This window comes from Macaca nemestrina, chromosome 13 (genome assembly GCF_043159975.1).
Source record: "Macaca nemestrina isolate mMacNem1 chromosome 13, mMacNem.hap1, whole genome shotgun sequence".
NCBI classification, from domain to species: domain Eukaryota; kingdom Metazoa; phylum Chordata; class Mammalia; order Primates; family Cercopithecidae; genus Macaca; species Macaca nemestrina.
The window spans coordinates 81113688-81130852 of record NC_092137.1 but is presented as its reverse complement, the minus strand read 5'-3'; the positions used below and the strand labels follow the sequence as shown (position 1 = coordinate 81130852).

General features: G+C 39.3%; 1 protein-coding gene across 8 annotated transcripts in view; it reads right to left on the bottom strand.

The window, feature by feature from the left end:
* Window positions 1–210: 210 nt before the first annotated feature.
* Window positions 211–17165, bottom strand: part of LOC105465339 (catenin alpha 2) — a 1482339-nt gene continuing 1465384 nt past the window's right edge. For 7 of the 8 annotated variants that reach the window (XM_011713753.3, XM_071077395.1, XM_011713752.3 and 4 more), the window contains one exon: window positions 211–1404. In XM_011713753.3, coding sequence (XP_011712055.1) covers window positions 1117–1404 — 288 coding nt within the window. In that variant the 3' untranslated portion in view covers window positions 211–1116. The remainder of the gene's footprint in view (window positions 1405–17165) is intronic. The other variant, XM_071077396.1, reaches the window with a different exon arrangement.

Sequence of the window (17165 nt, the reverse complement as noted above, 5' to 3'; positions counted from 1 at the left end):
TTCAATGCAATATGAAAGTGAATGAAGACAAATGGAAAAACCACAAAATAAATATGTGAACTCTAAAAATGACAGAATTATTTGGATATCATCTATTTTATCCCTAATCTAAAAACAAACCAAAACATAATGCATTTTTAATGAATTTTCAGGAAGATACTCTAATCTTTATTAAGTACATACTTAAAAAAAGAAAACATACTTGAGATGTCAAGATTAAATGTGTTTATTTCGAGTTAGTGAATACAATGGTATATTAGATACCAGCACTCCAAGCTACACCTATGTATTTGCCTCTAACTTTCACACGTTGTCAGTTTCCTTCCTTCTAATATTCCACCACTGGGCCTTCTATTTCTAGCAAAATCATAGTTCAAATTAAAAAAAAAAAAAACAAAGAAAGCAAGATTGGTCACCGTATTGTGCTTCCAGTGCCCCCAGAAGGATTTTAATTGTCTCAAATAGATGTTTATTGTTTTCAGTAAAGGGGGGAAAAAAAAAAAACCATGATCACTAGTAATGGCACAACTAGAAGAGAAAACAGAATGCAGATTAAAAGAAGCATTTTAGGCTGGACTAGTTAATTTCCCCTCAGTTAAAAATCGACATAATATCACGGATATAGACTTCAAGGTTAAATTGTTCAATTCATGGGCCACACACTTAAGCGTATTGGCTAGTACATTTTTGCACTGAAACAGAAGCAATACAAGTTTTATGTTCTACCATTACACTTCCAAATTTTTCACTTATGAATATACCTGCCAACCTAATGATTCTTGCATGCATTAGAGTTTGCTTTTGTAGAGTTAAGTTTATTTTCCCCATCCCTCCCACTCCCATAAATGTTGCGCCAATGCGAACTCTGTGCCCAATTTTATGAGAATGTTGCAAAGGACAGCTCTGTGCCACCTCAGTACAGGAATGTCCTGTCTCCTTCCCAGGCTACAGATGGATCAGTAGTATTGATCTCATCTCATCATACATGCAAACAGACACTGTTCCCTTAATTTCCCCATGCCAGAGGCATACGAGCCAGCAGGTATGCATACAAAAATGGAATTAAAAAGAAAAAGAAAGAAAAGAAAAAAAGCTTTCTTGTTAAAACCTATCGTTCTAGAAGGAATCCATTGCTTTGAATTCACTTAAAGCCTGTACAGGCGAAATGTGTTTCTTCTGAGAACCTCGTCGAACTCGTGTCTGGAATTCTTCAGGCTTTTCTCTCTTCACAAGGGGCTTCTTCTCTGGAGCCTTCATCTTCCAAGACACAACAGGTGAGTTGACAGCTGCTGTCCCATAGACCTTCTGGTATTTGGTTGAGGCCACATAGGATGCTTTCACCGTGAGGACAACAGCATTCATCAGGTTTTTAGCTGCCTGGATAAGCGATGTGGCACTGTCTAGCTACAGTGGGAAAAGAATGAGATACATGTGGGTCAACGGAAGCCCCAAATTCACAAGATGGTGATATACTTTCACAGTTAAAGTTTTCCTTGTGCAAATAAATAGTATTGCTGAAAAGGAGCAAATTATCACAAGTTAAGATTTCTAAAATCTCAATACAGCTAATGGCAAAGCCCTCATCTTAACAGTTAGGAATTCCAAGGTAACAGAAGTTTTCCAAAGTGGAACATCTCATATTATTACATTAGGGTAATTAGCAATGGTGACAATTACTCAAATGTTGGACAAGCTTTTGGCAGACACTAAAGAAAAAAAGTTATAAGGGGTTACATCTCAATTTTATGGCCCGACCAATGGAAGTATCTATCTATCTATAGGCTATTTCTACATCTTGAGCTCAGGGTTGGTGAGGATACAGTCATTTAAGCAGAAGAACAGTCCATGGGTGCTCTTGCTTCTATGAGGTGTTAATTGAGCTTAGAGTATCAATTTAACTATTTATTAACAGGTCCTGAATATACCTTCTATATAAATACTGATATTATGTCAGGATCTCATAGCATTCAGTGAGACCCTCCCATCCATTCATTAATGAAATATTGAGTACTTACTATGTGCCAAATACTATGATAAGAAATTTGTATTTTCCCACTTAGCTCTCGTTAACAACTCTATGATATAGGCCTGTCATGCCCTTTTAGAATGAGAGAGCTGATACATGCAGAAGTCCAGTAACTAGCACAGGTTTTAGTCTTTAAAACCTGCACGACTACTCATCTATACTGCCACTCTGTTGGATAGGATGGCTTTTAAAAATGCCATGACAAGTCACAATTTTTTGTGACCTGAAAGTCATGACCATCACAAGACTTTCAGGCCAGGAATATTTTGGGTTACCTTTTTTCTGTCTTTAACTAGTTAGTGTGATGAGTACTGTATACTAGATCATTCAATATCTGCTTCAACCTTCTTTTTGTTCACCGCCTGGGCATAGATGGTGGGGTTACATCTCAATTTTATAGCCCAACCAGTGGAAGTACCTATTTATCTACACACTATTTCTATATCCTGAGCTCAGGATTGGTGAGGCTCAACAATGCATCTCCTAGACTCTCCTTCAGCCAGGATTCTACATGTGACCTAGTGAAAGAGAAGAATTAACAGCTGAACTGCAAATATTATTCCAGCCTCAGGGATGTTTGAGCATAGTCTGATCTTTCATCAAACTTCTCATAACATCAACTAACAAAATATATCAATTACAGTTAACTGAAGGAAGCAAAGATGTTCCTAAGTATGCTGTTCCTAGTTGTAGAGATTATTTGTTGTATAGCCTGTAATTCATGAACTGTAGCTGCATTAAGCCTTCTGGGGGCTAGGTGACTAAGAAAGTGTTTAAACAGAGACTGTAGATCTTATGGTTCTCCCAGCTGACGTAATTCACTTTAGCTTTGTGTGTCATTCCTTATTAACAAAAATATGTCCCATGCAGTATTGAGGTTATCAGAAGTTGCATCTAACACCACTGTGATACTGTTCCTTTGGCTGCTTTTTGTTCCATATCCCTTATTTAAGCTAAATTAATGTTGTTCTGTGTTTTAAAAAATGTCAATCAAATGAGCTCAATTTTTCCATCACCAGAAAAGCTTGTAGTCTGACCAATGGGGAAAACAATGGAAGATGTTTTATATAATTGCATTGTGAATTAATTCAACCAAATGGATGGAGTAACCCACTTACTTGATCACTTCTATTATGCCATACAAAATGTACATATACCAAAATCACTGCTTAACCCCAAACTGTTTAGTTTATACAGCCTAAATTTCTAAAGATAATTAAGGAAAAGCAAACTCTAGGTTATTCATGTTAACAGGAGAGAAGCCACACATGAATTAGTGGGGTGGTTCTCAAAGCCTGGTCCCTGAGGTGCAAGAGCATCAGCATCACCCGGGAATCTGTTAGAAATCACATTTATCAGGCCCAATCCAAAACGTACTGAATCAAAACCTTGCAATCTTTGCTTTAACTAGCTAGCCATCCAGGGGTTTCTGACACTTGCCAAAGTTTGAGAACTACTGGATTAATGAAACCTAAAGACTGTCTTGATGGTTTACTTTATCCAATGATTTCAGGACTTCTGTCATACACAAGTTTGCTAATATCATAGCCAGTTATCTCACTGAATTTTACTTTTTCGTCTTTCCCATCTTACCCCCAGGTAGAAGTGTAAATAATGAAAGACAGAGATGAGACAACAAAATGTTGGAAACAATCAGCAGCAGATAAGTCATGGTTTCTTTAGAAGCTAAATACCTAACACCTTTGGCCAATGCACAGTTCTTTGCAAGTCTGTCAGGTTTCAAAAATGAGTAAAGTTAATTCATAAAATTAGTTAATTCTATCGTGTGCTATGAGTAAATAAAAGGTAAAATATGACAGGGACGTTTGGTTGATTTGCTTTGGGCAACAGAATTAGTAGAAGTAGAACAAGCTGATATATTGCTATTAAATGGTCCCCAAAGAGTGTCTCTTGGGAGAACTGAGTTGCTCTGAAGAGAAGGGATTACAAGTAAATTTGGAGATTTTTACCACAGATTCCATTTTCAGATAGATGGTGTTTAATTCTGCAGCAAAAATACCAGAGCCTGCCTCTTCTTCAGAACCCCTTTGCTTTTCAAGCCTGATGCAGGAATCCTGTAAATAAACCTAATACATTGTTTGAGAGTGAGAAAGCTTTGAAACATTAAGTCAAGAATTTTGTTTGAGCCGCCTGCTAAGGCAGATCTTGAATTTGTAGCAAGGTAAAGTGAGGAGGTGAGAGATCCAGCCAACTAAACTGGAACAAATATTTCCACAAACAAAAAGTTGAATTTCCAAAGGTTACATCTTGCCCTTTTCTGTAGACCCACTTTCAGATTTAGATCATTATCGGCACAATCACAATTCTTTCCAATTTAAAATGCCTTTCCAAAATGGTACCAAACCTCTGCTTTCTAATCGGCAAGTGTTGGCTAAAAGTTCACTTCCTAAAGAAAAGATACTAGAATAAAGCTGCATGGCAAGATTTTTTAAATAAAAAGTTTAGGAACACTTATTTAACATCATTGCATTCTATTTTGTGACTTACAGTGAATATGTTTAAGTGAAGTTTTCAAAATAATCAAAATTCAGTGAGCACTTACTAGTCGCTTGACATTGACTGAGTGCTTTTAATTGTGTGATTTAATTTTCAAAAATTCTTGAAGTAGGAATGATTATTACTCCCCATTTAAAAAGTGAGGAAGTTGAAGCTTAGGGAAGTAACATAAGTTGTCCCTGCAGTCATTGGCAAAGTAGGGATTAGGACCAGTACAATCTCTCTCCAAAGCTCACTCATTTGAACCCCACCATGGAGCAATATTCCCCCGAAACATCACTTAATCTCTCAGGTCTTGTTTTTTAGTTATTACCTATCCAAAATGAAGTTGTTTCTACGAATGAACAGGCTGGAAGCCTGTCCTCTAAACTGGGCAACATCCTTTTAACATCATGGCTATGTCGGACAAATGCCTCATCTCTCCCAATCTGTGATTCTTTGTCTCATCCTCATAGCCCAAATCCTCACTGAGTAGCCTCTGGCCTCAGGTATGTTGCTGCCTAGAGCTCAGCCCTTCCTTGTTCTTCCTGGCCTTGAGTTACCCTTATGGAAATAGAGACTGGAATCTGATCTCTGCTAATTTGTCCCATTACTCTGAAGCACATTTATACTAGGCAGGGCTCAGCTACTCTTATTAGTCATCGAATCCTTTACCTGGTCCAGTGTTGCTAGTTTTAAAATGGCATCAAAATTCAACCACTTCTCAGCCCTTCCTCAAGCTGACCTGAATAAGACATATCCACCTTTTCCTAGTTAAGGACCTTTTGTATTCTTATAGAATATCCCATTAAGTTCCTGTATCTAACCTAAGAGAAACTGCTTATTTTCAGCTAGTTTAAATAAAAACAAGAGCATACATTTAACAAATTAGACCATGTGCTGTTTTCTGAACTAGTTTCCTGAGTTTCATTTAATCTCACAACCAGCCCTAAGACAGGTAATAGTATTTTGACCAATTGAGACTTAGAAGTATACAGTTTGCCCATTATCACACTGCTAACATGTGGTGAAACCAAGATATAAACCCAGGCCATCTAACCACTGAGCCCATGCTCTCGCCGTTCCTCCATGCTATTTCCCAGAGCCATCCAGAGCAGATGAATCCTCAGCCCTCAAAATCTACCAAGATCTGCTACACTCATTCTCCCTATTCAATCCCATAGGTGTCTGCTGTTCCTAACCACAGGAATTAGACTTCTCCTAATTGTTATGATTCTTTTAAAATATCAAAATATTATGTTTAAAAGAAAACAGATGTTTCCTCACATCTTGTGCTATTATAGTCCATGAAAAGCAAATAGGGGCAGGAGAGCTGTTTTATAGGCCTATCTATAGGACATTGTCTTTTTTTCCCCTGCCTCTATTCCTACTCTTCTTAATACCACTCAACTTCTAACAGGGTTCTGTTCTCTATACTCCCCTCATTTTGTATTTTGAATGGGCAGAAAGACTGGAGCAAAGACTTATCTGAATTGTGATTCTTCCATTTATTAATATTTGTGCAGCCTAATTCCTTATATCATCAAAGGTGAAAAACGTAAGTATTTGAAATGACTCTTGTACAGCTTATGTTATCAACTGAATATTTGTGAAAGCCTATGTCCTTAGCTGCATGCTACTTCATTCACACAGGACTTACGTTGCAACAGGCGTTCAGTTTCAACAGAAACAGAATTCGACTGCAGAAGTCAACTACATTCTTTCAAAGGAAAGTGCCACTACACCTCTTGAAATGCTGAATTATCACTGACTTTTTATCCTCCAGTGTATCCCTACATTTTTCCATCTACACATTCATCCAAGTATTTCTTCAGATGCCTATTGAATACTTTTTGCCAACTACTGTGCTTAAGTGTTGGGTATGGAAACATAAATAGAAAAAAGCACTGAAATACAAGAGCTCACAGTACAATGAGAAAAACAGACACAAACTAAAGGTTTTAACACGGTATATAGTGTTTCAGTAGGATGCAAGATGCTAAATGAACAAAAGGAATAGGGATTTACCTTGAGTCAGGTAGGGATAGGAGACGGGAAAACAAGCTTCGTTGTGAGCATATCTAAACACTCTTTAATAAGAGGGTGTTGGTGACTGAATGGTTAACAGTGATAAGGAAGGACAATTCTGAAATACCTAACTAGTCCAACTTGGTATACATCAATGCTCTTAACTGAGATTGTGGAAATAAGAAGGATGTTGAAAGTGCTACAATGCTGAGTATAACTCTGGACATACTGAGTTTGAGTGTGTGTGTTACACTTAGGTGGTTTACCAGAGGGCCAATTGTATTTATGGGAGTAAATATTAAAAAAATCACATTTTGCTTATATTGATCTTCCCAACTGTTTCATATATGGTGGTGGTCTGCATACTGTAGGTGTATAAAATATGTTTGATTTCATCCTTTCATATTCCTTATTGTTTTTACAAAGATTAAATAATACAATCCAAATCAAATATTAAATCCACACACCAGGTCAAAAGGTTCAATAAATTTACAGAAAGATTTCTCAGCCTAAGACCTTTAAAATCAACATTACTATCCTTTTAATAATCTAAGATATAACATCATCAACAAGTATTTTACTTGCATAGAAAATAACCTTCCTTGGTTATGTAGGGAATAGTTAAGTAATTAGCAGTCTTTTACTCTTCAGAATGGTGAACTTCCTGGGGTCAAATGGAAATAAAATAAATGATATTTAGTAAAAGCTTGCTTTAAAAACAAATAATAGTATTGTCAAAAGTGAAAAATACTATAAAACAGGTAGGGGACACATTGCAGATGATATCACATAGTAAATGTCTTAGAATGTTAATTTGTAGAGGCTGGGCATACGATTAAAGAAGAGAATTGGGATTTGAATGTGTGTTCTGAATTCATACATTTACAATATGCATGGAGAGAGATCAATTTTCAGATTGTATGTCCTTTTTCAAAAAAGCTGATCATCTAGTAACAAAAATTAATGAAACAAATGGCAGTTCATGAAAATCCAAAGTACAAAGCAATCTGTCATTGGATTAAAAATAATGCAAATGTCATGGGACTGCTGGCTAAGCTAAATAGAATAAAATAAGCCAAATCCATTTGGAAGGTGATTTTGAAATAAAAGAACTGAGGTGTTTGCTTTGATTCCTTCAAATGGCTTAGAAATGTCTGGAAGAAGGAACCAGTTCCATCTGGGCCTTGCTATTTTATTTTCATTATTGTAAGTCAGAGCCAATAACACTAATGATTTTGATAATGCTAAAATATGTGTAAAGTCAACTTTAGTCTTTTGCAACATTTTAAAATGGGAATAACATAGCTTTAACATATAAGAACAATTTTGATGGGGTTATTCTAAACATGTTCAGACCTAGAGTAGGTTTTCAGGGGAGGAAGCTGTGATGGGAGAATTGGCAATAAATTCAAAGCAAACACCTCAAGAAAACTGGAATCTTTCCACTGGAGCTGGTCATTTATTTATATTTAAACTGTTATCTCCCTCAAAGGAGTCACAAATTGCTTGCAAGGAAAAAAAATTTTTGCTACAAGTCAGCTTTGCTGTTAATGAATTGGAGGTTAGAAACCCAGAGCATTGGAGCCTATTATCCTCCAAGAAGAACATTTCATGTTTTAAAAATCCACGAGGCTTTGAAGACATATTTGATGTCCTTAGAAACTGTGACACATTTGAAATACCTTGAAATATCTGTGTACATTTTCCAGAGTCTATATCCATAACACTTTTTTAAAAACTCTAGAAAGTCCAGGGTAATAACTCAGGTAAACAAAGACATGGTGAAAAGGTGCAGCCTAATCGCATCTTTCCCCACTTAAGCTACTTCAGAATGTTTATACGCTCACAAAAAGACAATTTCCTTGATAGCAAGCTCTCAATTCTCTGTTGGAGTCCACTTACTCTTTCTCATCAAACAAACTGTCATCCATAGTGTCCATGGCAGGCATTATTAATCAATCAGGCACCTTGCTCCCTCAGAATCCGCTAAGTAGTGTGGGAAAGGAAACTTATTTACCTCTCAAGAGGGCACATTTTAACAGGGTTGTCCAAAAAAACTTGATTCTGTTTATGACACAGATACATCATCCATTGTAGCGCTACTTGTATATTTGAATTAACTTGTTTGATTTCTAGTGTTTTCTTTACTAGCTATCAAATATTGTTTGATACTGACAATTTTATTTGAGATGTTGTCTTGCTGTCACCCAGGCTGGAGTGCAGTGGCGCAATCTCGGCTCACTGAAACCTCTGCCTACCTCCGGCCTCAGCCTCCTGAGTAGCTGGGATTACAGATGTGTGCCGCCATGCCTGGCTAATTTGTGTGTTTTTAGTAGAGACTGGGTTTCACCATGTTGGTTAGGCTGGTCTTGAACTCCTGACCTCATGATCCGCTCACCTCAACCTCCCAAAGTGCTGGGATTATCGGCGTGAGCCACCGTGCCTGGCCAACAAATATTTTATCTAAAGGATGTTGCGTTTACACTTTTGTTTCCACAGCTGATTTTTAGGGACATATTGTGCACTTTTTTGTACTAATACCATATTATGATTTGCTAATTAAGGAGAAGATGTAAGTATTAACAGAAATGTAAAACATTTAGGCGATGATTTTAAATCAGGTGATAAAAATTGGCTGCATATTTTAACAAGGAAGGATGGTGTTAGAGGTAAAAGTGAGCATCACAGATATGTTGTATTTATTGTTATTAAAAAACAAAACAAAACTTCAAGGCTGGGCATGGTGGTTCACGCCTATAATCCCAGCATTTTAGGAGGCTGAGGTGGGTGGATCACTTGAGGCCAGGAGCTCGAGACCAGTTTGGTCAACATGGTGAAACCCCATCTCTACTAAAAATACAAAAATTAGCCAGGCGTGTTGGCAGGTGCCTATAATCCCAGCTACTGGGGAGGCTGAGGCAGGAGAATCACTTGAACCCAGGAGGAGGAGGTTGCAGTGAGCTGAGATGGAGCCACTGCACTCCACCCTGGGTGACAGAAAGAGACTATGTCTCAAATAAAACCACACTAAAAGAGTTAATATTATAACACATACTGATCCCTGATAAGTGAAATTCTATGTGATAACTCCTGAAGAGTTTCTAATTCCAAGGGTATTCCCATTTGACAACAGGATTTGTAAAGCAAGTATTTTCCAGCTCTAAGTAATGGATCAATTACACAGAAAAGAGGACGAGAGGTCTGTTACCTTTCCTTCAGGGCTTCCTTTAAGTAATGCCAGAGAATCAGCCAGTGCTGAAGGCCAGTTGTTAGGAAATCTTCATGGAATGGCTCAAGATTAAATTGGCAAAGACCTTAGCAGAAAGGCACACGCAGGCTCAGTCAGGCTAAGAAAAATGTCTCAGCCTTGCTGAGAAATTTACCAATTGGCTCTCTGGTAACTTTCTCAACTGGACATATTTGTGTCTTCATTTTTAATTCATTTAGGTAGGTAGTAGTGCTTCACAGTTGGCCAGTCCACCAATTAACTGTCTTCATTTGCATTTTTTCAATTATAGGTAAGTAAACCTTGGGGACTCCCATGAAAGCTTAATTATAGTCAACAAATTTCCTAAATATGGCTTAGAGCCATTTTTTTTTTCTCACCAATAAAGGCAGAACAGTTTTTGCTCAACCCAAAACAAGGCATTCTTTCTAACATGGAAATCTAGAAGATAAGTGGGAGTGCTGACAGGTTGGCCCTTGGAAAGTTAGGAACAGAGACACCTGTTCCTCTAACCAGTCTCCACCTTCTTTTCCTATACTTCTTCTTTCCTTGCTTCCTTTTTTTTTTTTAATTTATTTATTATTATTATACTTTAAGTTGTAGGGTACATGTGCATAACGTGCAGGTTTGTTACATATGTATACTTGTGCCATGTTGGTGTGCTGCACCCATGAACTCGTCATTTACATCAGGTATAACTCCCAGTGCAATCCCTCCCCCCTCCCCCCTCCCCATGATAGGCCCCGGTGTGTGATGTTCCCCTTCCTGAGTCCAAGTGATCTCATTGTTCAGTTCCCACCTATGAGTGAGAACATGCGGTGTTTGGTTTTCTGTTCTTGTGATAGTTTGCTAAGAATGATGGTTTCCAGCTGCATCCATGTCCCTACAAAGGACACAAACTCATCCTTTTTGATGGCTGCATAGTATTCCATGGTGTATATGTGCCACATTTTCTTAATCCAATCTGTCACTGATGGACATTTGGGTTGATTCCAAGTCTTTGCTATTGTGAATAGTGCTGCAATAAACATACGTGTGCATGTGTCTTTATAGCAGCATAATTTATAATCCTTTGGGTATATACCCAGTAATGGGATGGCTGGGTCATATGGTACATCTAGTTCTAGATCCTTGAGGAATCGCCATACTGTTTTCCATAATGGTTGAACTAGTTTACAATCCCACCAACAGTGTAAAAGTGTTCCTATTTCTCCACATCCTCTCCAGCACCTGTTGTTTCCTGACTTTTTAATGATCGCCATTCTAACTGGTGTGAGACGGTATCTCATTGTGGTTTTGATTTGCATTTCTCTGATGGCCAGTGATGATGAGCATTTTTTCATGTGTCTGTTGGCTGTATGAATGTCTTCTTTTGAGAAATGTCTGTTCATATCCTTTGCCCACTTTTTGATGGGGTTCTTTGTTTTTTTCTTGTAAATTTGTTTGAGTTCTTTGTAGGTTCTGGATATTAGCCCTTTGTCAGATGAGTAGATTGCAAAAATTTTCTCCCATTCTGTAGGTTGCCTGTTCACTCTGATGGTAGTTTCTTTTGCTGTGCAGAAGCTCTTTAGTTTAATGAGATCCCATTTGTCAATTTTGGCTTTTGCTGCCGTTGCTTTTGGTGTTTTAGACATGAAGTCTTTGCCCATGCCTATGTCCTGAATGGTACTACCTAGGTTTTCCTCTAGGATTTTTATGGTATTAGGTCTAACATTTAAGTCTCTAATCCATCTTGAATGAATTTTCGTATAAGGAGTAAGGAAAGGATCCAGTTTCAGCTTTCTACTTATGGCTAGCCAATTTTCCCAGCACCATTTATTAAACAGGGAATCCTTTCCCCATTTCTTGTTTCTCTCAGGTTTGTCAAAGATCAGATGGCTGTAGATGTGTGGTATTATTTCTGAGGACTCTGTTCTGTTCCATTGGTCTATATCTCTGTTTTGGTACCAGTACCATGCTGTTTTGGTTACTGTAGCCTTGTAGTATAGTTTGAAGTCAGGTAGCGTGATGCCTCCAGCTTTGTTCTTTTGACTTAGGATTCTCTTGGAGATGCGGGGTCTTTTGTGCTTCCATATGAACTTTAAAGCAGTTTTTTCCAATTCTGTGAAGAAACTCATTGGTAGCTTCATGGGGATGGCACTGAATCTATAAATTACCTTGGGCAGTATGGCCATTTTCACGATATTGATTCTTCCTATCCATGAGCATGGTATGTTCTTCCATTTGTTTGTGTCCTCTTTGATTTCACTGAGCAGTGGTTTGTAGTTCTCCTTGAAGAGGTACTTTACATCCCTTGTCAGTTGGATTCCTAGGTATTTTATTCTCTTTGAAGCAATTGTGAATGGAAGTTCATTCCTGATTTGGCTCTCTGTTTGTCTGTTACTGGTGTATAAGAATGCTTGTGATTTTTGCACATTAATTTTGTATCCTGAGACTTTGCTGAAGTTGCTCATCAGCTTAAGGAGATTTTGGGCTGAGACAATGGGATTTTCTAAATATACAATCATGTCATCTGCAAACAGGGACAATTTGACTTCTTCTTTTCCTAACTGAATACCCTTGATTTCTTTCTCTTGCCTCATTGCCCTAGCCAGAACTTCCAACACTATGTTGAATAGGAGTGGTGAGAGAGGGCATACCTGTCTTGTGCCAGTTTTCAAAGGGAATGCTTCCTGTTTTTGCCCATTCAGTATGATATTGGCTGTGGGTTTGTCATAAATAGCTCTTATTATTTTGAGGTACGTTCCATCAATACTGAATTTATTGAGCGTTTTTAGCATGAAGGGCTGTTGAATTTTGTCAAAAGCCTTTTCTGCATCTATTGAGATAATCATGTGGTTCTTGTCTTTGGTTCTGTTTATATGCTGGATTATGTTTATTGATTTGTGAATGTTGAACTAGCCTTGCATCCCAGGGATTAAGCCCACTTGATCATGGTGGATAAGCTTTTTGATGTGTTGCTGAATCTGGTTTGCCAGTATTTTATTGAGGATTTTTGCATCGATGTTCATCAGGGATATTGGTCTAAAATTCTCTTTTTTTGTTGTGTCTCTGCCAGGCTTTGGTATCAGGATGATGTTGGCCTCATAAAATGAGTTAGGGAGGATTCCCTCTTTTTCTATTGATTGGAATAGTTTCAGAAGGAATGGTACCAACTCCTCTTTGTACCTCTGGTAGAATTCAGCTGTGAATCCATCTGGTTCTGGACTTTTTTGGGTTGGTAGGCTATTAATTATTGCCTCAATTTCAGAGCCTGCTATTGGTCTATTCAGGGATTCAACTTCTTCCTGGTTTAGTCTTGGAAGAGTGTAAGTGTCCAGGAAATTATCCATTTCTTCTAGATTTTCCAGTTTATTTGCGTAGAGGTGTTTATAGTATTCTCTGATGGTAGTTTGTATTTCTGTGGGGTCGGTGGTGATATCCCCTTTATCATTTTTAATTGCGTCGATTTGATTCTTCTCTCTTTTCTTCTTTATTAGTCTTGCTAGTGGTCTGTCAATTTTGTTGATCTTTTCAAAAAACCAACTCCTGGATTCATTGATTTTTTGGAGAGTTTTTTGTGTCCCTATCTCCTTCAGTTCTGCTCTGATCTTAGTTATTTCTTGCCTTCTGCTAGCTTTCGAATGTGTTTGCTCTTGCTTCTCTAGTTCTTTTAATTGCAATGTTAGAGTGTCAATTTTAGATCTTTCCTGCTTTCTCTTGTGGGCATTTAGTGCTATAAATTTCCCTCTACACACTGCTTTAAATGTGTCCCAGAGATTCTGGTATGTTGTATCTTTGTTCTCATTGGTTTCAAAGAACATCTTTATTTCTGCCTTCATTTCGTTATGTACCCAGTAGTCATTCAGGAGCAGGTTGTTCAGTTTCCATGTAGTTGAGCGGTTTTGATTGAGTTTCTTAGTCCTGAGTTCTAGTTGGATTGCACTGTGGTCTGAGAGACAGTTTGTTATAATTTCTGTTCTTGTACATTTGCTGAGGAGTGCTTTACTTCCAATTACATGGTCGATTTTGGAGTAAGTACGATGTGGTGCTGAGAAGAATGTATATTCTGTTGATTTGGGGTGGAGAGTTCTATAGATGTCTATTAGGTCTGCTTGCTGCAGAGATGAGTTCAATTCCTGGATATCCTTGTTAACTTTCTGTCTCGTTGATCTGTCTAATGTTGACAGTGGAGTGTTGAAGTCTCCCATTATTATTGTATGGGAGTCTAAGTCTCTTTGTAAGTCTCTAAGGACTTGCTTGATGAATCTGGGTGCTCCTGTATTGGGTGCATATATATTTAGGATAGTTAGCTCTTCCTGTTGAATTGATCCCTTTACCATTATGTAATGGCCTTCTTTGTCTCTTTTGATCTTTGATGGTTTAAAGTCTGTTTTATCAGAGACTAGTATTGCAACCCCCGCTTTTTTTTGTTCTCCATTTGCTTGGTAAATCTTCCTCCATCCCTTTATTTTGAGCCTATGTGTGTCTCTGCGTGTGAGATGGGTCTCCTGAATACAGCAGACTGATGGGTCTTGACTCTTTATCCAGTTTGCCAGTCTGTGTCTTTTAATTGGAGCATTTAGTCCATTTACATTTAAGGTTAATATTGTTATGTGTGAACTTGATCCTGCCATTATAATATTAACTGGTTATTTTGCTGGTTAGTTGATGCAGTTTCTTCCTAGCCTCGATGGTCTTTACATTTTGGCATGTTTTTGCAATGGCTGGTACCAGTTGTTCCTTTCCATGTTTAGTGCTTCCTTCAGGGTCTCTTGTAAGGCAGGCCTAGTGGTGAGAAAATCTCTAAGCATTTGCTTATCTGTAAAGGATTTTATTTCTCCTTCACTTATGAAACTTAGTTTGGCTGGATATGAAATTCTGGGTTTAAAATTCTTTTCTTTAAGAATGTTGAATATTGGCCCCCACTCTCTTCTGGCTTGGAGAGTTTCTGCCGAGAGATCTGCTGTTAGTCTGATGGGCTTCCCTTTGTGGGTAACCCGACCTTTCTCTCTGGCTGCCCTTAAGATTTTTTCCTTCATTTCAAGTTTGGTGAATCTGGCAATTATGTGTCTTGGAGTTGCTCTTCTCGAGGAGTATCTTTGTGGCGTTCTCTGTATTTCCTGGATTTGAATGTTGGCCTGCCCTACTAGGTTGGGGAAGTTCTCCTGGATGATATCCTGAAGAGTGTTTTCCAACTTGGTTCCATTTTCCCCCTCACTTTCAGGCACCCCAATCAGATGTAGATTTGGTCTTTTTACATAATCCCATACTTCTTGCAGGCTTTGTTCATTTCTTTTTCTTCTTTTTTCTTTTGGTTTCTCTTCTCGCTTCATTTCATTCATTTGATCCTCAATCGCAGATACTCTTTCTTCCAGTTGATCGAGTCGGTTACTGAAGCTTGTGCATTTGTCACGTATTTCTCGTGTCATGGTTTTCATCTCTTTCATTTCGTTTATGACCTTCTCTGCATTAATTACTCTAGCATCAATTCTTCCACTTTTTTTTCAAGATTTTTAGTTTCTTTGCACTGGGTACGTAATTCCTCCTTTAGCTCTGAGAAATTTGATGGACTGAAGCCTTCTTCTCTCATCACGTCAAAGTCATTCTCCGTCCAGCTTTGATCCGTTGCTGGCGATGAGCTGCGCTTCTTTGCCAGGGGAGATGCGCTCTTATTTTTTGAATTTCCAGCTTTTCTGCCCTGCTTTTTCCCCATCTTTGTGGTTTTATCTGCCTCTGGTCTTTGATGATGGTGATGTACTGGTGGGGTTTTGGTGTAGGTGTCCTTCCTGTTTGATAGTTTTCCTTCTAACAGTCAGGACCCTCAGCTGTAGGTCTGTTGGAGATTGCTTGAGGTCCACTCCAGACCCTGTTTGCCTGGGTATCAGCAGCAGAGGCTGCAGAAGATAGAATATTTCTGAACAGCGAGTGTACCTGTCTGATTCTTGCTTTGGAAGCTTCCTCTCAGGGGTGTACTCCACCCTGTGAGGTGTGGGGTGTCAGACTGCCCCTAGTGGGGGATGTCTCCCAGTTAGGCTACTCAGGGGTCAGGGACCCACTTGAGCAGGGAGTCTGTCCCTTCTCAGATCTCAACCTCCGTGTTGGGAGATCCACTGCTCTCTTCAAAGCTGTCAGACAGAGTCGTTTGCGTCTGCAGAGGTTTCGGCTGCGTTTGTTATTGCCCTGTCCCCAGAGGTGGAGTCTACAGAGACAGGCAGGTTTCCTTGAGCTGCTGTGAGCTCCACCCAGTTCGAGCTTCCCAGCAGCTTTGTTTACCTACTTAAGCCTCAGCAATGGCGGGCGCCCCTCCCCCAGCCTCGCTGCTGCCTTGCCGGTAGATCACAGACTGCTGTGCTAGCAATGAGGGAGGCTCCGTGGGTGTGGGACCCTCCCGGCCAGGTGTGGGATATGATCTCCTGGTGTGCCTGTTTGCTTAAAGCGCAGTATTGGGGTGGGAGTTACCCGATTTTCCAGGTGTTGTGTGTCTCAGTTCCCCTGGCTAGGAAAAGGGATTCCCTTCCCCCTTGTGCTTCCCAGGTGAGGCAATGCCTCGCCCTGCTTCAGCTCTCGCTGGTCGGGCTGCAGCAGCTGACCAGCACCGATCGTCTGGCACTCCCCAGTGAGATGAACCCAGTATCTCAGTTGAAAATGCAGAAATCACCAGTCTTCTGTGTCGCTCCTGCTGGGAGTTGGAGACTGGAGCTGTTCCTATTCCGCCATCTTGCTCCGCCCCCTCCTTGCTTCCTTTCAACACCCTCCCTTATCCCAACCCTTCAGGATCTCCTGCCAGAGACCTCCTCTAAGTTATTGGTTTCCATGTAACAAAAAACTCATGAGGAATTATGCAACAAAGAGCCAACAGACTTTCAGGCACCCCCCCATAACTGGGAAATATTCTTAGGCAGAGAGACAGTCCTTATGTCACATGAATATGTAAGGCATTAACTGTTCATCTTGTCATCCCTGATTCTGTGCATCAGCATGTCTTGATCACCCAACATTTATGCCTTATAAATAATTCTGCAAGCAGCTAAGCCTCCTTTTTGCCTTACCGATAGGAGAGCCAGCTAGCAGAGCATGAACACCTTTGATCCCTCTATTTCCACCTTCCTCCCTCCCTAGATGGTATCATCATGACCATAAGACAAATGTAAGAGGAACCATTGTCTAAGAACCCACGAGAAGTACGTTTTCATAAAATAGATCAAAGTGCCACTAAATGACCCTGCTCGTATGAACGTGGTATCTGCTGCTAAGTACTGAAGGCCATTTAATAACTTGCAAAATGGCTCCTACCCTCCAGCATGCAATGCATAATCACTGAGAGAAAATTAGACTAGATGAGTCAAAGGCTGTGGTTTAGGTGCAGGTTGGTGGAGTACTGTGCCTGGAAAATGAGCAAAATCTGAA